The sequence below is a fragment of the Grampus griseus genome, assembly GCF_964374135.1.
Source record: "Grampus griseus genome assembly, chromosome: 1".
Taxonomy (NCBI): Eukaryota; Metazoa; Chordata; class Mammalia; order Artiodactyla; family Delphinidae; genus Grampus; species Grampus griseus.
Window position 1 is genome coordinate 170,218,144 of NC_139017.1, and position 27,674 is coordinate 170,245,817.

Sequence of the window (27,674 nt, forward strand, 5' to 3'; positions counted from 1 at the left end):
GGACAGGGCTGGTCTGGACCAGGAGGGGTGCTGGGCTGGAGCCACCTGAGCCCCAATCCCTAACGGCGCTTCCCTGAGTCATCACCTTCTCAACCTGGAGGCGGCTTCAAGGTGCTAAGTGCAGCTGCTCAGAAATGCTCAGACAGAACCGAATCATTGCAGCGGGAGCTGACGAGACTTCGGCAGAATTTGGTTTTAAAGTTTGCTTTGCTACATTAACCGTGACAACTGGTGACTCCTGGAAGAACGCGCCAGGTGCCGCTTGCTGTACTTTACCTATATTTGCATATTTCACTACACAAGAGCCCACGTGAGGTAGGCAGTGTCGTCCTCATTCTAAGATGGGGAAACTAAGGCTCACGAAGTCTTGATGACTGACTCTACTGAAGTCACTCGGCCCGTCAGAGGGAGCTGGGATCTGCAGCCCAGGCTGTCCGCCTGCAGAGTCTGCTCCTTCCACCAGACCATGTGGAAGCAGGGAGCCCGCATTCAAACATTCACCGACATCACGGACTCGCTGTGTCACGACATCACTGCACCTCGCTTGACTGCTCTCCCAACCATGTTTTTAAAAAGGAAAGAGAGGGCTTCCCTGGTGGCGCAGTGGCTGAGAGTCTGCCTGCCGATGCAGGGGACATGGGTTCGTGCCCCGGTCCGGGGAGATCCCACATGCCGCGGAGCGGCTGGGCCCGTGAGCCATGGCCGCTGAGCCTGCGCGTCCGGAGCCTGTGCTCCGTGGCAGGAGAGGCCACAACAGTGAGAGGCCCGCGTACCACAAAAAAAAAAAAACAAAGGAAAGAGAGAAAGAGCTCTTGGCATAGTCAGAGATGCATGATCGAGTCTCTGTCCAGGAGAAATCGTGACACCAGCTCCAAGGCTGAGGTGCGCTTCGACCAGTGAACACCCCAGAAGGTCCCGGGTGACCTTCTGGAGGCGGGATGGGCATTTGGGGGTAAGGTCAGACAGCTTTAGAAGGGATCTGTAACTGCTACGACATGCTAAAAGCCAGGATGGGGCTGAAAATATGATCCTCTGGTTTGCACGTTACCAAAACACAGTGAACTTATTTTTTCATTGTATTTCATTTTGAACAGCCACACGTGGCTAGTGGCCCCCGAACAGGACAGCGTGGCTTTAAGCCACCGGCACGACTGGAGAAGCTGGTGGGCTCGTGCTTCTGTTGAGCAGCCATCGAGGTACTGGTCCTGGCTTCCTGGGCGGGGGAGCAGGGGCCACACAGCAGAGCAGCGACCTTTATGCCCACCCTGAGTGCCTCAAGGGCTGAGGCAAGCGGAGACACCAGGGGCCCCAAGGGAGGGAAGAGGCCAGTGCCCGTACATGGACAGGTCTTCCCACGCTTGGGTGGAGACCACCAGCACCCCTGCCCTGCACTTTGCTGGTATCTTCTCTGCGCCCAGCCCTAGGCAGAGTGCTTGAGGACAAGTGTGTGTCTCATTGTGACCATTTTACAGATGAGGAAAGTGAGGTTCAGAATTGGCAAGTACCTTGCCCCAAATCACCTGGCCAGCAAGTGGCAGAGTCGCACTTTGCCTGCAAAGCCTTGCTCTTGACACCAACTCTGCTGCCCTCAGACCGGAGCAGGTGTTCCCCAGGCAGACGGGAGGGGGAAGAGCCTCCCAGGACAGGGAAGCAGTGGGCATGGCAAGAAACGAGGCTGGGGGTGCCTCCTCCCTCCCTGGCCCTTCTAGCTGCCTGCCAAGGCCACTGACCCACCCTGAGCCCACCCAGGGGCAGCCTCTCCCAGCTGCTGCCTGGCTGGAAAATCTAATTCTCCTTGTGAGCAAACACTCCTGGAGCCTCCCCAAAGGTTTCAGATAATAAAAGAGCCATAAAAAAGCAATAAGAGGCCAATTATCTCGCCCTTATCTGAGCTTCCTGCACTTCTAATGCCTCTCAGCTTGCACAGGCAAGAAAGGCCAGCCACTAAGATGACACCGTCTTACAAAGTGAGGCCACCGCCACTCCACTCGAATGCCAAGAAAAGGAGCCAAGTCCTCGGAGAGGAACAGAGAACAAGAAGCTGGGCAAAGAAGAGGAGGCCCCCCCATGACAGCGTTCACCGACCAGACCGAGGTCAAGTACACCAGGAGCCCACCACAGAGCTCAAAGCACCTTCTGAGCCCACCTCCTCTCTCTCCAGGGACACGCCGGGGACAAGAGGGGAAGTGAGTGTCCTGTGACAGCAGGGACCTGCTCTGGCCTGGTCACCCCATTCCGTCAGCCCCTTCACACGAGGACACTCAGTGATGATGGATGCCCCACTCCCCGGCCTCTTTTAAAGACAAGAAGCCCCACCCTGAGAATGGCGGGCCCGGTTGCTCAGCAGATTCCACAAGGTCCCTTCCCAGAGGCTACACAGTGTGAGTTATCAGAGAGAAGACCCCCCAAACCAGTATGGTCAGAGGATCCCTGGCTGGCTGTGTGGCTGTGTGTGTGTGTGTGTGTGTGCGTGTGCGTGTGCGTGTGCGTGTGCGTGTGTGTGTGTGTGTGTTCACGCGCGCGCGCACACGGTATTCCTGATGCCTTTTCCAGGACAAGGTTTGAAAAATATGAAAGAGGAAAGAATTCCACCTTTGGGAATTGAAAGGACCAAAATAACATGAGCCTTATAAGGTCTTGAGTAAAACCCAATCTGCAGCAGACCGAGGGCTGGGACAGCAGGGCTTGCCCAGGATGGCCCGACTCAAGAGTATCACTCCCCTCAAGAAATTCCCCAGCAGCACCACTACCACTATCCCTAAATCCAAGAGACACAAAAGAAAGGCAAAAACATCAAGCCCGGATTAAGCCTGCTGCCAGTTTTCTTTTCAGCCCTGGCCACTTTCTAGTTCATATAGCATGTTAAAGCCAGAAAGGGGGCAGGGGGGAGGGATAAAATGGGAGACTGGGATTGACATATACACACTACTATATATAAAATAGATACTTAATAAGGACCTACTGTATAGCACAGGGAACTCTACTCAATACTCTGTAATGACCTATATGGGAAAAGAATCTTAAAAAGAGTAGATATATGTATATGTGTAACTGATTCACTTTGCTATACAACTGAAACTAACACAACATTATAAATCAACCGTACTCTAATAAGGATTTAAAAAAAAAAAACAGAAGGACATCCCTGGTGGTCCAGTAGTGAAGACTCTGCGCTTCCACTGAGGAGGCACAGGTTCGATCCCTGGTCGGGGAAGTTCCACATGCCGCACGGTGCAGCCAAAAAAAAAAAAAAGGCAGAAGGACCTTGAAGATCACCTGGTAGGAGGATTCAAAGCAGCTGCCCACGGCAGTCACCTGGGAAGCTCCTCAGAGATACAGACCCAGAGCCCCTGCCCCAGTGATTCTGACCCATCCGTCAGGAGGGGCCCAGCATTGGTGTTTTTAAAGCTCCCTGCTGGCTCCAATGTGCAGCCAGGGTTGAGAACGGGGGAATCGTGGGCTTAGGGTGGGAACAGACATATGCTCCAGAGCCAACAGACCTGGGATAAGATCGCAGCTCTGCCACTTGGCTGTGGACCAGGACAGTGGCTAAACATCCTGGAGCTGCTGAGGGATGGGATGAATAATCACTCTACTTGCTGCTGTGAGGATTAAATGAGATAACACAGATAAGGCACTTAGCATCTCTCTGTGCCTCAGTTTCCATATCTGTGAAATGGAGCAATAATACTTCCCTCTTAGGGTTCCAGGAAGGAGTAAACAAAGGCTTGTAAAACGCTTAGCAGAGGGTCTGGCCCACGATAAATACCCCCGGTGCACTGTTTCCCTTCCCCCTCCTTCCCCTCCACCCCTCCTCCAGCTAACAGGGTCCCTGTATGCACTCATCTCTTCACACTGAGCCCGGCCACCCCTCACATATGGAATGGCTCTGGGCCCCAGTCTGTTTGTCCTGTGCCATCACCCACATGGTCACAAATCCACTTACTGAATGAGCAGAGTGGGGAGGAGCCCCCAGGGAAGTCGGAGGAGGGGACCCTGACTTGATATCTATAATACAGTCCTCAGTGGGGAGCGAGCATCAAGGCCACGGGGGAACCATCTTTCCCCCCAGCCATAGACAATAACCCAGACCCCACCTTGGCCTTCTGCTCTGTGGTGCACGCACCTCCCTCCCGTCATCTCGAGGGCCCCAGGCTCAGCAGTCAGACCCAGGACAGGCACTGTACCCCCAGCAATAACTTATCAAGAGCCTTGTGGGGTACTGCAGAAGTTCCCATGGGAAAATGCTCACCCTATGTAATTAGGTCAAAAGGTGAGCTGGGGGGCTTCCCTGGTGGCGCAGTGGTTGAGAGTCCACCTGCCGATGCAGGGGACACGGGTTCGTGCCCCGGTCCGGGAAGATCCCACATGCCGCGGAGCAGCTGAGCCCGTGAGCCATGGCTGCTGAGCCTGCGCGTCCGGAGCCTGTGCTCCGTGGCGGGAGAGGCCACAACAGTGAGAGGCCCGCGTACCGCAAAAAAAAAAAAAAAAAAAGGTGAGCTGGGAAACAGCATGTGCAATAAAACACAGTTCTATAAAATATTGATATATATACACATATGTACACTTCTATAGCAAGGAAGCTGGGTAGGAACACACAGTGATAGAATTAAAGGCTGCTTTTAGTCTATCATTTTCTGTACTTTCTAATTGTTCTACAATAAACATGCATGACTGTTAGAAAAAAAGAAAGAAAGAAAGAAAGGGAGAAGGAAAACACATCCCAGGCAACGCTGAGCAACAGATCGGCCAACGCGGGCTCCCTTGTGCCCTGGAGTCCTGCCCCAGGCAGACCCACACCCCTTGAGGACAGCGTTAAGGGCAGCTCGCTGACGGAGCATCTGGTCCTCACATCTCATTTAGCCTCCACTTTACAGAGACGACATGGAAGGTTAAGCAGATCAGACAATGAACGGGTCCTCGGTTGTGGAGCTGATGTGGAAGACAGGCAAGGTCCAAACCAGATCTATGCAGGAGACGGGAGGACAGGGGTTAGAACACTGGGTCTGGAAGCCAACCAGGTTCAACCGTGGCTCTGCCTCATCTCAGCTCCGTGTCCTGAGGCTGACAGCGTGTGTCCTCTGCACCTGCTTCTGCATCTGTAAAATGGGGATTACAGGAGCACCCACCTGTGAGTGTCACGAGCATTACTGGAGGCGGGAGAGGCTCTTAGAACAGGGCTTGGTGAATAATAAGTGCAGAAGACGCACAGCCCATTGTTATCTGGCTACAGAGCCCATAAACACACCAAGGCACAGAATGTCAGCCCCCCGAGGGCAGGGACTGTCTGCCTCAGTCGCTGCAACGCCTGGCACATTGCAGGCACTCAGTAGAGAGGTGGAGGATGGAGGACAGAGGGGAAGGGCAGGGGGACTCCCAGCAGAACACTGATCTGGGGGGGCAGGGGGCTGCTGGGGAAGAGCAAACAGAGCCCCGGCCCTCTGGCTTTGAACCCAAGCGCCACTACCTGCCACTCGGCTCCCTTGGACCAGTGACTGCACCTCTCTGGGCCTGCACGACGGGACCCATAAGAATTCCCTCTCTCCAGGGCTGCTGTGTTAGTCTCCTACTGCTGCTGTGACAGTTACCACAAGCTTAGTAACTTCAAACAACACAGATGTATATTCTCTTACAGCCATAAAGTTCCGAAATCCACAATGGGTTTCACTAGGGTAAAAGCAAGGTGTTGGCAGAGCTGTGCTCCTTCTGGCAGCTCTAAGGGAGAATCTGCTCCCTTGCCTCTTTCCAGCCTCTGGAAGCAGCCTTGGCTCATGGCCCCTCCTCCATCTTCAAAGCCAACCGCACAGCATCTCTCAATCCCTCTCTGACTCCACAGGCCCCCTTATAAGGACCCCTGTGATTCCGTTGGGCCTGCCTGGATAATCCAGCATCATCTCCCCATCTCAAGGCCCTTACCTTCATCACATCTGTACAAGGTCGCACATTCCCAGGTTCTGGGAATTAGAACATGGAAGTCTTGGAGAGGGACATTAATCTGCCTGCCACAGTTGTGCAAATCAAAATGAGATGCGTGTGGAAAGGGCTACATAAACTGTAACGTCCGTGCACACGTAAACTATTAGTGCCGTGTCTTCTTTGTGCCAGGCACTGGGATGGAAGATGCATAAGGCAGAGTCCTGTCACTGCAGGGATCCAGGGGTGGACTTGACACGTTCCTGAAGGGGGACTCGATGTAATGGATGCGAACCTGTGTACATTTTTTCAGGCCAGAGGCTGTGTGGCCTTCATACTGGGGACTCAAAGGGTCTGTGACCCAAAGACCATAGCTCCTATATGGAAACCCCTTGTAGCCAGGGGTGGAAAAGGGCAAAAACAAAAACAAAAACACAGCTTTTCCAATTTAGGGACCGGCAAGGGGCCAGACAGAGGTCTTTCATGGGAAAAGGGTCCCCATAACCCTCCCATGAGGGACTCCACTGGGAGGGAAGCTTGTCTCTGTCAGTCCTCGGGTCCCATGGAGACCCTGCAGGACAGGACACAGGAGGCTACGAATGCTCCGGATCTGGGGAAACAGAAAGTTAAGGGCAAGCTCGGGATGCCAAACAACTCCAGCCTGGGTCTGCAGCCATCTCACAAGCCTTCGGGGACACCTCCATTTCCTCCCGGGGCCAGGGGCTACTCCAGCCTCGTCGAGCTGCCCCCCAAGAGCCCCCATGCTCCCCAGACCCTCGGCCCTCAGAAGCCACAAGGCCAGGCTGCAGGCAGGGCCTCCAGTGCCCTGTTTCCATCCTGTTCAAACGCTGCTTCCCCAGGCCTGGTCTGATCTTCTCGGCACCTGATGCGTCCAGGGAGGATGGGTCTCCTTGGCTCTCCCAGCTGCCCAGCTGCTTCCCTCAGGCTCCAGGCCCGGGTGAGAGACGCTGGCCAGTGGGCAACACAGTCCATCTTGCCTGGATAAGCCCAGGAAGGGGCAGGACAAGTACCTCCCAGGAGCCACTGAGGGTCCCTGCAGCCAGGCCAGGAGCCAACAGGAAATGCTGAGGCTGCAGTGGGGCCGGTGGGGATGGCAGCGAAACTGGGCAGGAAAAGCAAACAAATCCAGAGGGCATGATGCGCTCAGAGGTGAGAGACACGGCCCGAGTCGGGGAAAACACAGGGAGCGGGCGACCTACGCGCTCTCATTTCCCAGCAAGTACTTACTGGGTGCTCAGGGTGGCTGTGAGTTCACAGGTTTCAAAGTCCACCAAAAAGGCCAACCCTGTGAGCTCCAGCGGATGGATGGCTGTGGAGTCAGACGGGCCAAGCTGCAGCCCTGCCATTCACCAGCTCTGCAAGATCTCGGGTAAACTACTTCGACTCTAAGCCTCAGTTCCTCATCTGCAAAATGGGCATAATCAGTAGCCCCGCCTCCTAGGGCTGCATTGCCTAGGAGATGAGATCTTGTGCAGGAAGCACTCAACTCGGACTGTGACTCAGGAAACAGCAGCCGACATGAGTGGCGTCGGCGGGATCAGCCCCTCGGCCGCTTGAGGCCTCCCTTCCCGCGGGCCTCTGTCCTGGCCTCAGTCAGCTGCCAGAGTCAGAACCCCGGGTCAGGGATTCTGTTTCCACACGGTTTGTTTTCTCTTCATTTTCACGGAGACACTGAGAGTCGCCTTTCAGACCCGGCTCCTCCTTCTGTCCATTGGAATCCATCGTTCATTCAACGGGGATGCCTTTGGCACTCGCCCTGTGCCTGGCACCGTGCTAAGCCGGGAGGATATGGCAGCAAACAAAATACCCGCCTCCCCCGCCAAGAAAAATCCCTGGCCCCGTGGAGCCGGCCTGCAGGTGGAGACGCCCTTCCACACCCCTCCACCATCACGAGACCTCTGTGTGGGGCAAGAGGGGAGGGGGCTGCTTTTGCCCTGCTCCCATCTCAAGGGAACGGGCGCCACCCAGAACCACACACAGGCAGGGCCGAGGCCACTCTGCTTGGTTCCCCAGGTGGGGTCTACGGAACTTTCCAGCAACAGCTTGGACACTACTCTCCCAAGAGCTCAAGAGGCAAAGTTAGATCTCGTAAGAGGCAAAGTTCTTACCCCAATAAATACACACCGAAGGGGATCATTCCTATGGAGCCAGCCACCCCTCCCAGCATGAACCGAAGTCTGAAGTCCTGAGCTTAGATCCCGAGTCCCCAGCGCATCCCTGGAGGGTCGGGTGATGGTCAAACACCTGGCCTCCGGTCGGAGAGGCCCTGGTTCTAAGTCTCTGTTGAATGAACATGTACCATCTATATGTAACTCTGGCCACCTAACTTCCCCAAGGCTCAATTTCCCACCTGTGACATGGGTAATGAAGTGTCCACTTCCTAGAGACGAGAGATGGGACTGGGCATTTAGCTTGGTGCCTGGTACACAGTAAACACAATCACTGTTATTACTATTATCGTTCGCTATTATGGCTGTTGTCGTTGTTGCTGTTATCTGATAACACGTCCCGTTTCGGAAAGAGAAGGTAGCAGCAGCTAGCCGAGCAGGCTGAAGGTTCTTTTCCCGGCAGCAGGACGGACGAGAGCCCAGGCCCCCTCACTCCTTGGGATTGTGGAGCAGCGGGGCCCGACCCTAAAATCACCCCGTGGGCCTCGGCGCCACACACACTCAGCAAAGCCAGCAACTCTGCCTACCCCATAACAGCCTGGCTGCCTCCTCTGGGCAATCCCACCTACCAGGTGAAGGGACCCAGAAGTCCACAGGCCTCACAGCCAGACAGGGACCCGGTGCCCCTGCCCAGGTCACCTGGACTGCCCGTCAGCCTCAGCTGTCCTCGTAACCAATGACGCAGCACCGAATAAATGTTAACTTGCCCAATGACACACGGGTATTAAGTAACAGGTGAGACTTGAAGCCAGCTCTCTGCGGCTCAGAGCCCGAGCTCCCAGGCCCTCGAAAACCCGGACTCCAGCCCTCACTTTACCCACGGTGCTCCCACCCGCTTCCCTCCCCAGCTGTGGATGAGAGCTGGGGAGGGAGTGAGGTCACTTTGAGGCTGCCCGGATCTGGGCAGTGGTTCTAACTGTGCTGTCAGGAGCCTCGAGTCAGGCAGCCCTTGCTTTTCTCGAGGCCAGGTAGGCAGCGAGGCAAAGCCCAAGGCCATTTCCAAGCCTTCAGGCAGAGGGACCGTGAAAGAAATGCAGTGAGAAGAGATGAAATGCCCTCCGCTTGGAGATTTGCTTATTCAAAGCAATGTCTGCTTAGTGACTACCTTTGGGAAAATTTTTTTAAAAAAAACAAAAGAAAGAAAGAAAATCAAGATATTTTTTTTTTCCCTTTGTCTTGGATACCAAGGAGAAGGAAAGCGATCTGGATTGACTCTTCTCCCAGAGGACTCCAGAGTGGAAATTCACCATCCGGGGAAGGAGGTGGAACTTAAGTAAACGGAGACCTGGAAGGGAGGGAACAAAGCTGGGAGCAGCACAGAGACACTTGAGGGACAAGGAGTCAGGAGGCCTCCAGCATCTCACTGGGAGACTGTGGGCAAGCCCCACCCCTCAGTCTCTCCATCTGTAAAATTAAGGGGGCGGGAAAGGAAGTCTCTCGGGACTCCTGCTGCAATCAATATTCTGCAGGGGACTCACAGCCCACGAATGCCCCATCAAGGGCTCTCAAAAGTGATGTTTATTCACACCTGTTGGCAACCCAGGCCCAGCCCAGGAGTCAGAGGCACTGGGCACACAGTCTCCGCCCCTTCGGCCCCATCACATTGGAAACATCCAAACTGGTCAGGAGGCAGGAGCAGAAGCAACCAGCCTCACTTATTCCTCGCGATGCTTAGCGGCGGAGAACACGTCCATCTTACAGATGCAGAAACTGAGGCTCAGAGAGCTTCACAGAGCCCAAAGCCACCCAGCTAGTGAAGGGCTGAGTGAGGATTTGAACCTCCAGGAGATGGTGTTCAAGGGAGCTGGGCCAACACCAGGACCAGGTATAGGATAGGTGGACATGCTATGGAATGGCCGGTGGTGGGTTAAAGGCAGAGGCCAGGCCCCTCTCCCAGAAACGCGTGGCCCACACTGAGTGATTCTGACGCAGTATAGCACCAGCTCTGGGGGCCACTGCAACGAGGCCTCCACGGGGCACCAGCGCCAGCCAGACACAGCGTCTGGCCGCAGTCACCAGGATCTCCAGGACACACAGAGAGAAGGCGGCAGGGCCAGGCCAGACAGCTATGCTCCTGACTCTGAGGTCAGGGAACCAGGGTCTCCAGAAGGATGGCCCAAGAAAAGCAAGTGCCAGACTCCTGGAAGGGGTGCACTGGCTGGCTGCCCACACCGTTTCCCAAGCCCCTGCCCCCGTCCCTGCTCAGTGGCTTCCTCGTGTGGAGCCCTCCTCTCTCTCCCCCGGTGAATTTATGCTCCCTTGCTGAGCCAAGACCCCCCTAGCCCCCCTCCGGTCAGTGTCCCTGTTCCCTGGCACCCTCTGCCCCACCTGGATGAGTCTGCTTCCCCGTTCAGACTGAGTTTCTGGGTGGCCTTATTCCTGGCCCAGCCTGGAGGGATGTAACCCCTGGGAGATCACAGCAATGTCAGGACTTCCCAGCCCAGGTGCAGAATCGCTGATTCATTTCAGGTCCCTAACCAGGGAGGAGAGAACCTGGCCCCTCTTCTGGTGGTAATTACACAGTGCCAAGCCCAGCAGAAACCCTCCCAGGATCCACCCACTCCAACAAGCAAATGAACACAAACAAGGACTCCTAGGCTTGAATTTGAATCCAGAACTGCCCTGGCTCCCGGACCCAGGGCCACAACCTGCATCTCTGAGACCTCCAGCTGGGTGACACCTACCTGAGAATTAGCCGCCCGATTCAGCTCACTCTAGAAAAACAAAGGAAGGCTCAGACACCCCTCCCCAGACTAGGGCAGCCAGGATTTAAACTCAGGACCCCAGGGGCCCCGGCCATCAACTCCAGGGCCTAGATCCACCACTGAGGCTTCCCTTAGGACTCTCTAAACACCCAGGTCCTGAAAGCCGAGCAGTGAGCACCAGTGAGCAAAGCTCCAAGAGGCCTCAGCTTTCACAGCCCCCGACTCCCGAATGCGCCGTCCAACTTGCTGAAGACCACAGGGGGAGTGATGGTAAAACTGCCTTGATTAGGTGCCCGCGGTGTCTCTAGGTGTCTTACCCAGCAGTTCTTCATTCTTCTATGGAGGAAGCAGTGGCCCATTTTACAGATGAGAAAACCAAGGCCTGGGGGACTGGGACTTACACAAGGACCCATGACCAGTGCTGGGCCCAGAGTACGATGCCGGCAATCACCCCAACACCCAGGGGTGTTAGCCTTTAGGCTGCCCTGACTCAGACAGACTCCCAGGTGGAGAAGGGCAGAGTCCCCAGCAACAGTCAGAGGAAAGGGAGCAGGAACGATACTGGCAAAACAAATGGCGATGGCAAAGACAATTACAGAGGGTGGCACCGTGCGGAGCACCAGAGAGCTGTTTAATTCCCAGCCACAGCCCAATGGAGTGGGTGGCTACTTCATTGTTTTCATTTTGCATGTGAACAGACTGACTTTGGAGAGTTTATGTGACTCCTTCTAGCCACACAGCTGGCAAGGGACAAAGCCAGGATGTGGAGCCAGGCCTGCTTTCTACTTCACATGCTTGTGGGAAAAATAAAGGAAAAAGTAACACGTTTTAGGGACTGACCTCTTCCCTCCAGCCCAGGGATCCTGAAATGCGTTTCTCCTTAGCCAAAGACCTGCCCTGAGCCCTCACAGCCGCAGCTCCACCCCTTCCCACACCTCCTGCCCGGTCTCTCCTCGTTTTCCAGCTGCCAGAGCAAAAGAACGAGGTTCACTTACTGTGTCTGGGGTGGTGCAGTCGCTAGGTCTGGGTCTGCGGGAGGAGAGCAGAGGCAGAGCCCGTCAGGCCAGCGGCTGGCCCGAGGGACTCAGCGCATCCCCGCCCCCTTTCCCAGCTTCCCCGGGGGCCCCAGAGACGGGGCCGCCAGCCCGGTGCCTGCTGCGTCCCTGCCTGCCCTCCCCCAGCCCCACACTACCATTACGCTCCCCTACCAGTCCTACCTGCCTGTCCCCACCCCCAGCCCCATGGCCCACATCCCAGCTCCGACCAGAACCAGTAACGCTGCCTGCTCTGGGCCTGCCCTCACCCGCAGCCCCTCGAGGAGCCCCTTGTCCCCAAGCCTGCAGGAAGTTCCTGCCGGTCCAGTCCCCAGTCCCTCCCGATGACAGAAGCTGCCATTTAACGCCGGCCTTATCAGGGCCTTCCTGCCCCCAGGGCTCCGGGAGGCTGCTGCTCTGGCGGCTGTGATTCCCTGGGAGAAGCTGCGGGGAGAGGGGAGCTTCAGAGACACAAGCTCTGGGAAGTAACTGTCACTGAAGCACAACCGACAGCCAACCACTGCCATTGACGGCCAACCACTGCCACTTAGGACGTGCCAAAGTGCACCAGATGCTGCAGGAATGCTAGGAATCTCCAATTCCCAACGGGAGCGATGGAATGCAGCTTCTTCCCAGTGGTCTGTCTTCCCTTCCTGCTTTCTGGGGACAGTGGAGGAGCCACAAGGCATCCTCCATGCAGCCCTGAGCTCCCTGTAGCCCCGGAGGCCCGGAAATGGGAAGACCCTGGGCTCCCAGAGCACCTTACCAGCGACGGGGGCGGAGTCCAAGTGGATCAGTGGGGCGTCTTCCGCCTCCTTCTCTGGAGCAGCGCCTGGGACGCCCAGGCCAGCACTGGTGTCCTCGTCATCATTGTCACTGTCATCAAACTCAAAGGCCTCGCCAGGGTCGTCCTCTGCCTCGGGGGAGGGGCCTGGGCCTCCAGGAAGCAGCGGATCTCCTGGAAGGGAGGAGGAGTTAGCCTGCTGCGGGGTCTCAGGGTTTGGTCCAGAGAGAGGGCTGGAAGTGGGGAGCAGCTGGGGGTCCGAGAGAGAGCACGCGGGCAGTTCCCAGAGACTAGAGTAAACCCATGCCCAGGTCAGGTGGCCTTCCTGTGCCCCGAGGTTCCCGCGGGTGGCTTGGGGCTCTAAGCAGATGGGCAGTAGAGGGAGGGCAGGGAGCAAGCTTCCAAGGCGAGCGTGTGTGCATCTGGACTTGAATGGAAGTCTCTGGTTGTCTTGTTTTCTACTTTCCTATTTTGTAAGCAAGGGGGGGTTTATGAATGCATCTGCCCACGTGCGTCTGGGCACACACCTTCGTGTGTATTTCCATGTGTCATACGTCTTTGCATTTTGCATATATGCGAATGAGCTTGGCACCCTGCGCTTTATTTGGTATGCATGGGGGAGGGGAGCCTGAAGGCAGCCAGCTTTTGGGTACCAGGGCACAGACTGGCTGGGGCAGGGCTCCCAGCATGAAGGCCAACCCGGCCTTACTCCCTGCTTCTCTCCCCTGGGAGGACCCCTGCCCGCATCCCTTCTCTGTCTTAGCCTCTTGTTTTCTTCATCTGTTCCTGTAAAATGTGTAATGATTTATTTTGCCCCTTTAAGGGGGCAGGTCCTGGCCTGGGGTATGTCGCCAGCCACATCAGTAAACAAAGGATGTTGCAGCCATCGAGGCATCAGCCACTGCAACCACCCCAGCGGTGCACCCTGAGGGGATTCAGGACCTAGAGAACAGGATGCTGGCCCCAGATAGCTAAAGCGCATATCAAAGGAATGATTTCAAAGAGCCCAGCCTCTCGCACTTCCCATATACAGAAGAGTGCTAAATTCATTAACTTGAGATGCCTGGTTTTCTTTAGTTAACAGTAATCTTCTGATGTTCTCACTACCTGATCTTTGTTGCAAAAACTCCTATATATCCTGGCTCCCCACTCACCTCTTAGGAGCAGTCCCTCAGAGCTATCTGAGAGGCTGCCTCCCGGGCTTAAGTCCTCAGTAAGTCCGTCAAGTAAAACATAAACATAATTCTCTCCTCTTAGGTTGTGCATTTTTTTTCAGTCGACGGGCAGAACTCAGAAAACTTGAACAAGAACTTCACTTGTTTCATTCAACAAGTGAAGAAATGGATCCTCTATCCTAAACAGCGTAACAAGCCCTCGCCTTCGGCCCTTTTCAGCAAGCTGAGATCCCCCAGTCTTCTTCCTTAGAAAACTTCTTTTCTAGAATCTGAGCCTAAACAGAACCTCAAGCATCCATTTAGCCCATCTCCCTACCTTGTGCAAACCCACTCCCAAACGAAGGGACAATGCGGGCTGGTTTGAAGCTGATCGCCCCTCCCTGGGCTGCCCGGAGCAGGCCTGTCACAGCTCATGTCACACATTTTAGAGCATGAGCTTGGGGCCCACCCCGTCCTGTCTGGGTCCCATTCACCTCACTGAACCTTGGTTTCTTCCCTGTAAACTGGAGAATGAGACAGCACCTACCTCATAAAGCTAATGTGAATGTGACGTGAGATGTGGGTCAGGGTTTCTCAGCCTCCTATCGGGGCTGCATGGTCTTTGTGCTGGGGGGCTCTATAGCATGTGTAGCAGCATTCCTGCCCTCTACCCTCCAGCTATGACAACCAGAAATGTCTGCAGACATTGCCAAATGTCCCCTGGGGGACAAAACTGCCCCTGGTGGAGAACTGCTCTTGGCATAGTGCCTGGGATGTGAGTGTTACACAGGGACACCTGCTGTCATTTCTGTCCCCTCCCTGCCCGAGATCCTTGAGGACAGGACTGTCCACAGATGGATCGATAAGTAAATGGGTGGGGAGGTGGATGGAGCAGAGAGACAGCTAGACGGGCCAACGGATGGACAGATGGACATATCTGATTCTAGCAGTCTCATTGACCAGAAAAATCCAAACACCCCCCCGCCCCACCCACAGTGACCTGGGGTTTCCAGAGCAGAACATTTTAGGTGCAAGTGTATCAAATTCAAGAAGACTCTTCCTCAGCTGCTTGACTGCAGCAGAAACGCAGAGCTGACAGGCCCTCCCCAGTCACATTTGGTATTACTTTTGATATTGCTTTCCACACTTGCGTTTTGGATAGTATATGTACACACACATATAAAATGTGCGTGTACAGCATCTTCTACTGTTCTCCCCTTGCTCATTCCACTCCAGCCACACCGGTCTCCTTGCTGTACCGTGAAAGCGCCAGCTCTGCTCCTGCCTCAGGACATTTGCACTTTCAGTCCTGGGGTCCAGAATGTTCTTTCCCCCAGGCGTCTTCTCCTGCTCTCACCTCCTTCAGGTCTTTACCATACGTCAGCTTCCAACGAGGCTGCCAGGACCAAAGCTGCCCCCAGTGACACCCGGGGGCTCCCGATTAGCCATGCCTGCTTTCTTTTTCTCTGTGGCCCTTATCAGCATGTGACACACAGTATGTTTCATTTATTTTACTGTCTGTCTCCTCTGCTAGAATGTAAGCTTCCTGAGGGCAGGCATTCTTGTCTGTTTCACTGTCATATTCCCAGCATCTGGTAATGTGCCCGACATATGGTAGGCACATAATTATTTGCTGAATACACACACACACACACACACACACACACACACACACACACACACACACACACACCCCTATTATCAGGTCTATGGGTTGCAGTTTTAAAAGTTTAAAAAATACTGGAATAAATGACCTCAAAGTCCCTGCCCACTATTTCTGGACCACCAGATTCAGACCTATCCTGACCAAAGGGGCTTCAGTGCCCATGGTCCTGCCCTCTTGAATCTGCTGGGCATACAGTGGGGGGAGGGTTCCCTTTGCACGTGGCCTGTATCATTGTAGTCACTACGGTTTCACAGTCAGACCACCTGGGTTCAGACTCCAGCTCTCCCTTATACTGGCTGTGTGAGTGTCAAGTTATTTCACCGCCCTTCCCCCTACCCCACCAAGCTGCAGTTTTCTGATCTGTCAAATGAGGACAATGATAGTAACTGCCTTACAGGGTTGTTGGGAGGATGGAATGAATTGACAGACATTAAAGCACCCAGTGCGAGGTATGGGCTCGCTAAATGTCAGCTGTTCTTACAATGACGATTTTACTTACCATCACTGTCATTGCAACATCATGATCATTATCGTTATTACTATTATTATTGCCTTGAGTCATAGCCCAGGCCCTGACCCTGGGTGAGATGGAGAGCCCCTCCCCACTCACAGGCCAGGCCCAGCCCCAGGTGACCCGGCCCCCAGGCTGTGTCCAGGGACTTAGGTTATTTCTGCACCTTCTCCCTTTAAGAGTTCAAATAGCTTCAGTTAGCCCAGCAATCAACACAGTCATGCCCGCATCCAGTGAACTGTCCCCGAGAGCCCCTGGGCCGGGAGGTTCAAGCGGAGACAGACGTGGCCCCTCAGTGTCAAGGAGCTCACTACAGGGTGAGGCAGGCAGATACAGCCAGAGAACAATGGAAAAGCCCAGAGACTGAGCCGGTGCTAAAGAGAGGAGGGGGCTTATGTGGGGCGCGGCTTTGGCACAAGGCTGCCCCTGTGCAGAGCCTTAAAGGGGGAGCAGCGGTCTGACAGGCTCAGGTTACAGGTCGGGGGCTATTCCAGGCTGAGGCCAGAGCAGAGAACAGCAAGTGGCCCAGTGGAGGTGAAGACGTGAGCAAGGATGATGGGGGTGAGAACACGGCTGCGAGGTGCTGGGGGGATTTGAATTTTTCGTGAAGACCATGGGAAGCTCTCAAAGAGTCAGGAAGTGGCAAAGAGACTAGTTCAACCAGATGAAACCAGCCCGCAATGTCAGATACACCCAGAACAGTAAACTTTCATCAAATGTTTGCTGAATGGAACTGAATTGATTTCATCATAAGATACTTTCGCTCTCAGTTTGCATGTCTGGCCCCTTGGTGTGTAGGAGAAAGGGTTCAGGGTGCCTGGGACAGCGGCGAGGGGTGTGGACATCCTGGGACCCAAGGCCACGGCCATGAATCAGAAAATGACCTTGTTCCCAAGATTCTGTTCCGGATCCTGAGACCCAGGCAATTAGGCACAGCTCCTTATCAGAAGGAAAAATCAGGAGGCCCATCCCTGGATAATTGAGAGCTGAACTGAGCCCTTCCCACCCATCCAGACAGTTGCCAGGGCTGGAGGTGACCACACACGCCTGTGATGTTCATGGACATGCCCCGTCCTCGGGAGAGCCCACCCCAGCGAGTCCCCAGCGAATCCAGAAGGCCGGGACCCAGGAAGCCACCCACGCTATGGAGAAGGTGTGACTACCGTGCTGGTCCCCCACCCTTCAGAAAAGAACACGGAGGCTCGGGGTGGGGTGGGGTGGGGGAGAGTCCTCCCTGGGCTCTGCCCGGGGGCTCAGAGCACAGCACAGGCGGCCCGTCCTGCCAACACCCCAGAGATAGCAGCTGCCGTGCACTGAGCCATTGATTACCACACGCCAGGGTCCCACCTGCATTTAAACCTCGAAACGCCACAGCAGAGGGTATCGTTATTATCCCCATGTTTGTGGGTGGTGAAACGGAGCCAGAGAGACACCAAGTCACTCAGCTGAGCTCACAGTGGCAGTGGCAGGGCTGGACTGGAGAAAAAGCCCTGGCTTGTTACCATTCTGCTAACTACCACCCCCCAAAAAGAACAAGAGGCCAGGAAGCTGGGCCCAATGGGAGAAATGGCCTTGCCTCCAGCTCCTCCAGGATGGGGTCCCGATTCTACCAGCAGTGTCCAACACCGTTAGGGTTGCCGGATAAAAATACAGGACATCAAATTGAATTTCAGATTAAAAAAACAATATTTTTTAGTCTAAGTATGTATTTTTCTGCTTTTTTTTTTTTTAACTTTAGCAGCCCCACCACTGCTAGATGACCCGGCCTCCTCAGTTCCTTAGCAGATGGAGATGGATGGCCCCGCCCTTCCCCTGAGCCCCAACTCCCCACTCAATTCATAAGCTTTACCCTCAAGCACACCTCAGTCCCCAGAGGGGCTCTGCTCGTCTCTCCAGGGGACCTCAGGGAGAAAGCTAAGCAGTCAGCCCTTACCTGGAGCCCGCTCTATGAGGAGGAAATCTTTATTTCCATGTTGTAGGCAAGGAATCTGAGGCAGAGGGGTGAGGCCACTGGCCCAAGGGCACACAGCTAACCGCCAGTAGGGCCAGATTCACACCCGAGGTCAGCCTACTCCAAAGCTAGTGGCCCTGGGGCAGGCCCCACGGCCCGTTCAGAGGCGGGAGAAGCAGGCACCCGGAGTACCATACCTATGGCAGCCTGTGGAGGATGGGAGGAAGCCATCAGACAGGGTGCAGCTCACCGGCACCGTCCCAGCGCTCGCCTGCAAACAGAAGGCCAGAAATCTGATCAGAGGGCGTTCAAGGCTGAAGTTCCAGCGGCAGAGAAGGCTCACTGACTCGTGACCTGTGCACGCCAGCCTGCCGGCTCTCACCCTGTTCCCCAGCCGCTTCGGGAGCACAGGACAGCGCCAGCAAGGGCCCAGCCCTCACCTTCATAAATCATTAACCTGCAGAAAAACCAGCAGCGGCTGAACCCTAAGCCATCTTCCCAGAAGGCCCCTGCCTCCACGGACGTTCCTCTGCCCAATACCAAGGAACCTCGGGAGCCTGCTGGGTCCAGCTAGGCTGACAGGTGGGTCCCCACTGGCTGACAGGTGAAACTCCAGCCTCAGAAGCCAGGACCACACTCAGCCCCCGTGTCGCAGAAGCTGGATCACACCTGAACTGTCATGGATGTGGCCGGACACTTTCTCCTCCACGGGCGCCCTTGGGTCCAGCCGCCGCTCTCCCCAGCTCCCGCCCCAGTGGTCCCACGGAAGGCCATTCACTCTCTCTCTGTCTCTCCCTGTGCTGCACCCACGAGGTTGGCCACTTGGCACGTGGGTGTGAGGGAAATAAAGCGCTTCATGGAGACAGGTTGCTCGAGATCGGGGCGGAATCCCAAATGCTGGGAGCTGGGGGCAGTTTCTCCAGGCCTCGCAGTGGAGGATCCCGCAACCAAGAAGCCAGCGCCTCCACCGGGCTTCCCGGGCCCTGGAGCCAAGCTTGCCCGATGCCTCCTGCAAAGCAGTGACGGAAAGAGTTCTCCCCACTCCCGGTTCACACCCCCGATTCTGAGCTAGAGGCAGTCCTTCTAGACTTCCTGGGGAGGAGGGGATCGACCCTGGAGGGAAAGCCCCAAGCCCTCCTTTCTAATCAGCGCCTGACGCAAACTGGCTGCGAGGCTATTTTCCTTTCCAATCCTTAAAGCCTCTATTTGTGTTAGCTGGTTTCCTACGTAAAAATAGGATGCATGTGAAGGGCAATCAATTAATAACAGCAAACATCTAGGCAGTGCCTACTATATCTCCGACATTATTCTGAGCACTTTACAAATATGAAAATCCAAATTATGAGAAAATGAGGCCCAGGGTGGTTAAGTAAGTAGCCCAAGATCACACAGCTAGTAGGCAGCAGAGCCAGGGGGTGAACCCAGGCCATGGGCCCCAGTGTGTGCTCATTATGTAACCACCATGCTCTACTGTCTCTCAAAGTCCAAAACAATACAAAAGATGTGCAATGAAAAGTCAGTCTCTCAAATCCCCCAGGACTGACCACTATTACTGGTTTCTTATGAATCTTTCCAGAACTATGCCATGTATGCACTAGCTTGTTTATCCGTATATATGCCTTGTTTTAGACAGGAGGAAGCACACTGCACACCCTGTGGTGCAACCACGTTTTTAAAAAAATTTTTTAATGGAAGTATACTTTATTTACAATGTTTCAGGTGTAGAGCAAAGTGATTCAGTTATACACGGGCACGTGTGTGTATATATATTCCTTTTCAGCTTCTTTTCCATTATAGTTTATGACAAGATATTGACTACAGTTCACTGTACTATACAGTAGGTCCTGGTTTATCTATTTTATACATAGTAGTGTGTTAATCCCAAATTGCTAATTTATCCCTCCACCACCCCCTTCCCCTTTGGTAATCATAAATTTGTTTTCTATCTGTTTTGTAAATAAGTTCATTTGTATCAGTCTTTTTAGATTCCACATATAAGTGATGTCACATATCTGTCTTCTCTGTCTGACTTACTTCACTTAGCAACCACGTTTTTTGCTTAAGAATCTCCATGATCAATTCAGAACAGTACACAGAAATCAGTCTCACTTTTTTAATGGTTGCGTAGTATTTTGGGGCAGATGGGATATACCATAACTGACATAACCCCTATCAAGGGACACTGAGGTTGTTTCCAGGCGTTGGTGTTGTAAAGCCTTCCTCCATACACTTGGCCTTGAGCGCATTGGTGCATGAACCTGTCAGTCACACTCCTAGGCGGGATCTGCTGGGTCAGAGAATTGCACTTTTCATTCTCACTGAATGCAAATTGCTCTCCACTAAGTGTGTGACTGTGTCTTTTACCCACACTGAAAACTCTCAGCAAAGGTTGGGAAAAGCAAACTAAAATGTCTGCAAATCCCTTCGCAAGTTGAAAAGTCAAACAACAGCTGCATAGCAGTCTCCCTGCAGGTCCGTCTGCCCTGTGGGCTCATTCAGAACCACTGAAGAAGGAGCAGGGAGACATATCCATTTTGCAGGAAGAAAAAGGAAGGCACCCAGCCCAGGTTCATGTGCAAACTGCTCCTTAAATATTTTCTTTAAGGTGTGTACATTGTGTTTTAGACATAATGCCATTGCACACTTAATAGACTAAGGTATAGTGTAAACATAACTTTTATATGCACTGGGAAAAATAAAGCGTGACTCGCTTTACTGCAGTATTCACTTTATTGCGGTGGTCTGGAACCCAACTCAAAGTATCTCCCAGGTACGCCTGTACTAGTCATGGTAACTTTGATCACTTAGTTAAAGTGATGTCTCCCTGAGGTTTCTCCACTGTAAAGTTACTATTTTCCTTTGTAATTAATAAACATCCTGTGGGGAGAAATATATATATATATTTTTTTCTGATCAAGCAGAAGCCCAGGATCCTTCCCTCTAGGTCAGAAAGTCCAATGTCCTCTCCTTTTTCCTCATTTTCAGGGGTGATTCCTGCCCTCCCCTCCAAGCCCAAGGCTTTTCCCAGAAAGGAACAGAGACATCAACATACAAGGAGCCCAGAGATTTATCTGCATTATTTCATTAACAGATGAGGAAACCAAGGCTCAGAGAAGTAAGGATTTGCCCAAGGTCACAGAGGCAACTGAACAAAGTGACAACACTAGGATTCAATCCAGGGGTATTGACCCCAAACCCTAGTCTCAACCCCTTAATCACACGGCCTCCCTGGACTTCAGGGCTGGCATCTGGGAGGCATTTGCTGCAGACTAATCGGGGGCAGTGAGGTCCCCGGGCAAGGGCCCAGGCCAGCAAGCCCCGTGCACACCCACAGGCCTATGGCCACCATTTTGCACACACGTGCCCCAAGGCTCAGAAGGATGTGAGTGAGGGAATAGGCATGGCTCAGAGCAGCGCAACTCCCTGCTAGAGACCTTCACGGCACAATAATTAGAAAAGAATTCAAGGCTACCTGATACCACCTGGGCCCACTACCCAGTAGCCATAATACCTTGGATGAGTTACTTAACCCCCGTCTCTGTGCCTCAGTTTATTCATCTGCAAAATGGGGATTAAAAAGTACCTACTGGGGCTTCCCTGGTGGCACAGTGGTTGAGAATCTGCCTTCCAATGCAGGGGACACTGGTTCGAGCCCTGGTCTGGGAAGATCCCACATGCCGCTGAGCAACTAAGCCCATGCACCACAACTACTGAGCCTGCACTCTAGAGCCCGCGAGCCACAACTACTGAGCCCCCGTGTCACAACTACTGAAGCCCGCACGCCTAGAGCCCGTGCTCCGTAACAAAGAGAAGCCATCCGCAATGAGAAGTCCGCGCACCGCAATGAAGAGTAGCCCCCGCTCGCCGCAACTAGAGAGAGCCCGCACACAGCAACAAAGACCCAATGCAGCCAAAAATAAATAAATAAATATTTTTAAAAAATACTTCTAAGAAGTACCTATTTCATGGGGTTCTTAGGAAAATTAAAAGTAAATACATACAACACCCTTGGAGGGGTCCCTGGGACACGGTAGTCTCTGGCTGTCATTAACGCCCAGGGCACAGACTGTGATGACCAAAGCTCTACCTTGGGAGTCGGGGATCCAGGCTGGAGTCTCATCTCCACTGGCAGGTGAGCTGAGCCTTGGCATCCTCATCTGTAAAATGGGGTTCCTGCTACCTGGGCCATGGGACTCCCAGCAGCGTCCCTGAGGTCAACCACAAAGCCCCAGCAGGCTCAGTCAGTGCCAAGATGCCCGTCCTCGACGTGTCACCACCAGAACGGGAAACAGCAAGTGGGACCATGCGTCTGGGTTCTGCATCCCAGGAGATACCCTGGAGGAGGCTCAAAGGGGAACCCCAAGGGCTTCCAAGCCGTGAGGGTCTGGGGGCAGCCAAGTCCATCTGTGCGCTGGGCTCTGCCTCCTGCTCTCGGTGTGACCCCAGGCCCCACCTTGGCCTCTCAGAGCTGCAGCCTCCATCTCTGTAAAGTGGGCATGACAGCACCCGCCCGGAGGATGCCGCAGGCTGCCACAGCCAGGAGCCGGGGCATATAGGTGTGAACGTGAGCAAACATGTGGGGTTGCTCAGCTATTTCCTTTTTTTATTTTTTTTTAAGTCTTCCTTGAGCTATGCATGGTCTGCAAGCTTCAAGGTCGGAGGCTGAGCTGGAAGGAATGTGTTGTGGTGCCCCTGAAATGAACCTCGCTCTTAAAAGCGGCCCAGAACCTTCCTGCCACAGCGGTCTCTGGCAAAAGAGGCAGTCTGGCTGGGGAAGGAGCGTCGACTGAAAACCAAGAGTGGCCCAGCAGGATTATCTACAGAATTACCTACACTCAGGGATTCCAACTGTTTCTAAAGTGCAGAGAGGAAAAGGACAGAAGGAAACTCGCTAAGGTATATGAACAGTGTTTGCCTGGGTGGCAGGGCTCCAGGAGATTTTCTTTTGACCCTCTTTCCATTCTTCTGAATTTTCCAGATCTTCTACAGTGAGTATTATAAGGAGGGAAGATGAAAAGAAGCATTCTCATTTTTAAAAAGAGGACTAAGGCAAAACATCACAGGCCGGACCAGACAGTAGCCGCAAGATGGTGTTGAAAGGGTGGGATCTGTTGCTAGATCTGAGTTCGAATCCCAGCTCTGCCACTTCCAGCTGTTACAATTCACCCCCTTCTCCCCAGCACCCGCCTCACAGAGGTCCTGTGCTCATGAAACGGGACCGTGGTGTGTGGTGGGGTAGCTCTCAGCCTACAGTGGCCACTGTTAGCACGGTGATATTCTCAGTGCTCCACGTAGGTGGTAGGGTTATGGAGACTTTCTTCTCTGGGGGGTCATCTCTTTAAACACGACTGCCAAGACTGGCTAGGCAGGCAGACACCCAAATGGTGCTCTTGCCCGTGAGCCTACACAGAACGACCAGCAGCAGGCTGTACTTCTCGAGCACGTTCAGACAGAGCGAGAAGCAGAGGAGCAAGCCCAGCTCCGGGTGTGCCCCCCAAGCGCGTCAAGTTCAGTGACCGGGACCACCCAAGAGCGGCCAGATTAGCATTTCCCTCCACCCTGGACAGCCCTGCTCACCACAGCAGGTGTCTTCCAGGCTCTAATTTAATCAGACCCTTATCAGTTCCTCCTTCCTCTAGAGCTCAAGGTCCATCTAGCCCAGAGGCCCGGCAGGAAACCCTCCTCCAGCCTGCACGCACCTGTCCCTCCTCACTAGTCCCTGAGATTCATCCCATCCCGGACCATCTCCCACCTCCCACTCAAGTGAATGTCCCCATCAGCTCCCCCTGAATGAGGCCTGGAGAAATACACCAGGAAGGCTCCTCAAAATCAGGGAGGCTGCACAAATCAGGCCAGGAGTTTGAGGATGGGGAAGGCGGGACTCTGCGGGGAGGAGAGGGGAGGGGAGGGGAGGGGAGGGAAGGGGAGTGTGGGCAGGGGCCCAGGTAGGCAGGCAGGCAGGCAGTCCCAGAGGGAGATGCTGGCATAACCGAGTCGGGCAGCCTTGCCAGAGGAAATGTAGATGCCAACCTGTTCTGCACAGAGGGGAACAAGGACCAGGATCTGGCCCAGGCCCCCACCTCCAACTCTGGCCTCAGAGGCACCCTGTCTGTCTCCTGGAAGCTGGGAAAAAAGTGCGGGATGGGAGGTAAGACCAGGGGTGTGGACCAGAGCTCCTCCTGCAACCACAGCCTCCGGGAGGCCTCTCCAGGTTTCAGCCCCTGTCAGATGTGAGCTTGACCAACACACGCCCACCTCTGCCGCCACAGCAAGGGTTCCAAAGCACACAGCCTCAGACTCTTCCTCATCACCTTCGCCTTAGGACCGCAGGTCCTCAGCAAGGCCCTCCCTGACCTGCTGCACCACCCTCCCCACCGACCTCTCTGGTCTGGGCGGTTCCCATGCCCGGCCTGACTGTTCCAGTCCTCATGAAGGGCTTCAGGCCCATCGCTTTGCCGACCTGTTCTATATCTCTGGGTCTTTGCTCAGGTTGTTTGTTCCCTCCAGGGAGAATTCTCTCTCAGAACCAAAGAGCAAACTCCTACTCAACCTTCAAAACCCAGACCCTTCTCCTCTGTGAGGCCTCCCCAGACCCATCTCATGCAGTGGTTCCCAAGCCTGGTTTAAAAAATACCTGAGTCTGTGCTCGCTTCAGCAGCACATATACTAAAATTGGAAAGATACAGAGAAGATTAGCATGGCCCCTGCACAAGGATGACACGCAAATTCGTGAAGCGTTCCATCTTCTTTTGTTATACAGCAGCAACTAACACAACAATGTAAAGCAATTATACTCCAATAAAGATGTTTAAAAAAAAGAAAGAAAGAAAGAAACCTGTGTCCCAGGCCCACAATTCTGAATTGGTAGCCTGTGGGTGCAGCCTGAGAAAGTCTATTTTCAAAGAGCACAGGTGATTCTGGGATACCTACAGCCCCCATTAGAACGGTCTCCCTCCCTAGACGGGCCTCTTCTTTTCGTCTCAGTGCCCAGAGCACCAACCCACACGCTAGACAACAGCTGAGCTGCACTGAACTAAGCCCGGAGCCTGAGAACTTTCATCTGCTTAGGATCCACTCACTGAGGAGACCATGAGGCTGGCGTATCCCTGAACCTGGGGTGGCTGCAGGTGTGGGGCTTCCTGACCAGTGGAGGAGGGGCACAGGCCCAGATGGGGACCTCAGCCCAGGTGTCCTCTGCCCTGCCCAGAAAGCCTGGGGCCAGGAGGAAGAGCAGGGTCTGCAAGCTGTATGGCGGGGGCACCTCTGCCCTGGGAGTCCCTCATCGCAAGCAGCCCCCCTGCTGCAGACTGTGGAGGGGGCTAGTTCGCAGGGGCTCTGGAGAGACAAGGTGCCTTGGCCAAGAGAACACAGGTGGAGGTACAGCAAGGAGGACACGTGTCCAGGACCCAGAGCCCTGGAAAGCACTCAGCCTGGGGTCAGAGAGACCAGCTTCAGACGCTGAATGTGCGCTTGCCCTCCAGCGGCCAGACCTCAGGAAGTTACTCACCCTCTCTGTGCTTCCTGTCGTCATCTGTCAGATGCAGATGTAAGTGGAGTGACATCTGAAAATGCCGGCAGGCCCTTACCAAATGTTAGTTCCCTTCCTGGAGTTCCTGCCGCTCCTGGAGGACAGTGTTGCCCCATTCTGCAGATTGCTCAACTGAGTCCAGGCCGATGGTCCACCAGAATACCAGCCCTGACCTTTGTGACCCTCGTCATCCTTGAGATCACAAAATGATCGTCTTAGAAACAATAACAGGTGCCGTCTCCCAGCACTGCCGTCTCCCAGCACTGCCGTGCACCAGAACCCCTGCTGAACATTTTACAGTGTCTGTCTAATTTAATTCCCACAACAGATGAGGGAAAGGAGGCTGAGAGACTGAGGATGTTCCCAAGGCCAAACAGTGGCTGAGCAGGGTCCCTGGGTCGTGAGCTGGGAGAGCCAGGGCAGGACCTTCGGGCTGGGATCCCAGCCACGGGATCCCAGAACGGACCAGGTGCCAGGTGGCTGAGGGCACGGGTGAGTGGGGAGAGCATCCTCCCAGACCCTCCACAGCCCGTAGTGGGAGCCTCCACATGCCAGAGGGACACAGGGCCAGCTCCTCTCCCTGCACACCAGGCGCCAAGCCACTCAATGGGCTTCCTGCCATGGGCAGGGGTGAGGCTGGCCAGTGGCTGAAGCCTCAGACAATGGAGGCTCTGTAACTGCCCGGGGTAAGTGTCCCCTCTCCCTAGGCGTGCCCCTGGTCAATGATCCCCAGGCAGGACAGCTTGGGGGCAGGCCCCCTCCCACACCAACCCTGGAGGAGGCCTCTGGGCAGAAGGGACCCCTGGGGGCTGTTGCTAGGAAACCAAAGCCAGCCTGGAGAAGCTGCTGCCACCAGAACAGCCCCCAGACCCTCCCCCTCCTCCTCCGCCTCCCAGCCCCCAGGCACATTAACCCCTTTGTCCCCAGAGGTCCAGTCCAGGCGGAAGGCCCCAGGCTGAAGGGCCAGGTGAAAAACTGCCAATCCGAGGGTCCCAAATTCTTGGCCACATCCTGGGTGGCCCATTCGATGGGGCTCCACAGCACACACGCCTGGAAGCTGGAAGAGGACAGCGTGGAATCTGCACCACCCCTCCACCTTTCCGCGCCTCAGTTTCCCCATCCAAAGCCCAGGCAATTTAGTGCCAGGGCGGCTCTAGAACACTCACACCAGCAGTGGAGCATTTTCATGGCAGAACCAAACCCTAGAGGGGGCTTTGTTCCCTCCTTTCCATGGACAGGGAAGCTGGGGTTCAGACTGGGGAAGCAACCTGCCCAAGGTCACCCAGGAAGCATGAAGTGGGACCAGGAAATGGAGGGGTCTGACTCCAGGCGATTTCACGGAGCTGGATGTGGGGGAAGGATGGACGGTCCAGGCTGCAGAAATGGCCCAGGCAAAGGACCTCCAAATGCTGGGCTGCTCCCAGGCTCAGGACTCCAACCTCATCTTGATCTGCGCCTCCCCAGGCAACCTCACCCATTTCATGGTTTTTAAGACCATCTCTACGGTGACACCACCAGCCTGACCGTCCCTGGAACTCCAGACCTCTGCCCAGAAGTATGCCTGCTCGGCACGTCCACTCACGGGTCCACAGGGCATATTGAACTTAACATCCTGATCGCCACCCTCAGTCCTCCCAGGCGTCCCATCTCGCCTGACAGCAGCTCCAGCCTGCCAGGAGCTCAGGCTAAACACCTCAGGCTCAGCCCTGGCTCCCCACTCTCTCTCACACCTACATGCCACCCATCAGCAAACCTCACTGGCTCTACCCTCCAAACATGTCTAGAATCTGACCACTTCGCACCGCCTCCCCTGCTACCCCCCGATCCACACCACCACCATCCCTTCCCGGGACCGTTAAAATAGCCCCTTCCCGCTTTCACCCCCCTACCCCCCACCCCACACACTTTGTTCTCAACACGGCAGCCAAGTTACTCTTCTGCTCAAAGCCTCAAATGCCTTCCTACCTCATTCGGAGTGGAAACCAGGGTCCTCACCTTGGTCAACAAGGCCCTACATGATGTGGTCCCTCCACCAACTCCCTGACTTCAAAGCCTACCTCTCTCCCCACAGCTTTTCTACCCTAGTCACAATGACCACCGTGCAGCCCCTCAAACACCCTACCACAGGGCAGCCTTCGCACTTGCTGTCTCCTCTGCCTGGAACACTCTTCCCCCAGATATACACATGGATGACTCCCTCACCTCCTTCAGGGCTCTGCTCAAAGGTCACTGTGTCAGA

The 27,674-nt window shown here is 54.6% G+C and overlaps 1 protein-coding gene across 4 annotated transcripts in view; it reads right to left on the reverse strand.

Moving 5' to 3' along the window:
* ARHGEF10L (Rho guanine nucleotide exchange factor 10 like) overlaps positions 1-27,674 on the reverse strand; it is a gene marked incomplete at its 5' end in the record, with an annotated part of 146,836 nt that overhangs the window by 91,761 nt on the left and 27,401 nt on the right. For all 4 annotated transcript variants that reach the window (XM_082675294.1, XM_082675292.1, XM_082675293.1 and 1 more), the window contains 3 exons: positions 11,803-11,836; positions 12,608-12,799; positions 18,105-18,178. In XM_082675294.1, coding sequence (XP_082531420.1) covers positions 11,803-11,836; positions 12,608-12,799; positions 18,105-18,138 — 260 coding nt within the window. The remainder of the gene's footprint in view (positions 1-11,802; positions 11,837-12,607; positions 12,800-18,104; positions 18,179-27,674) is intronic.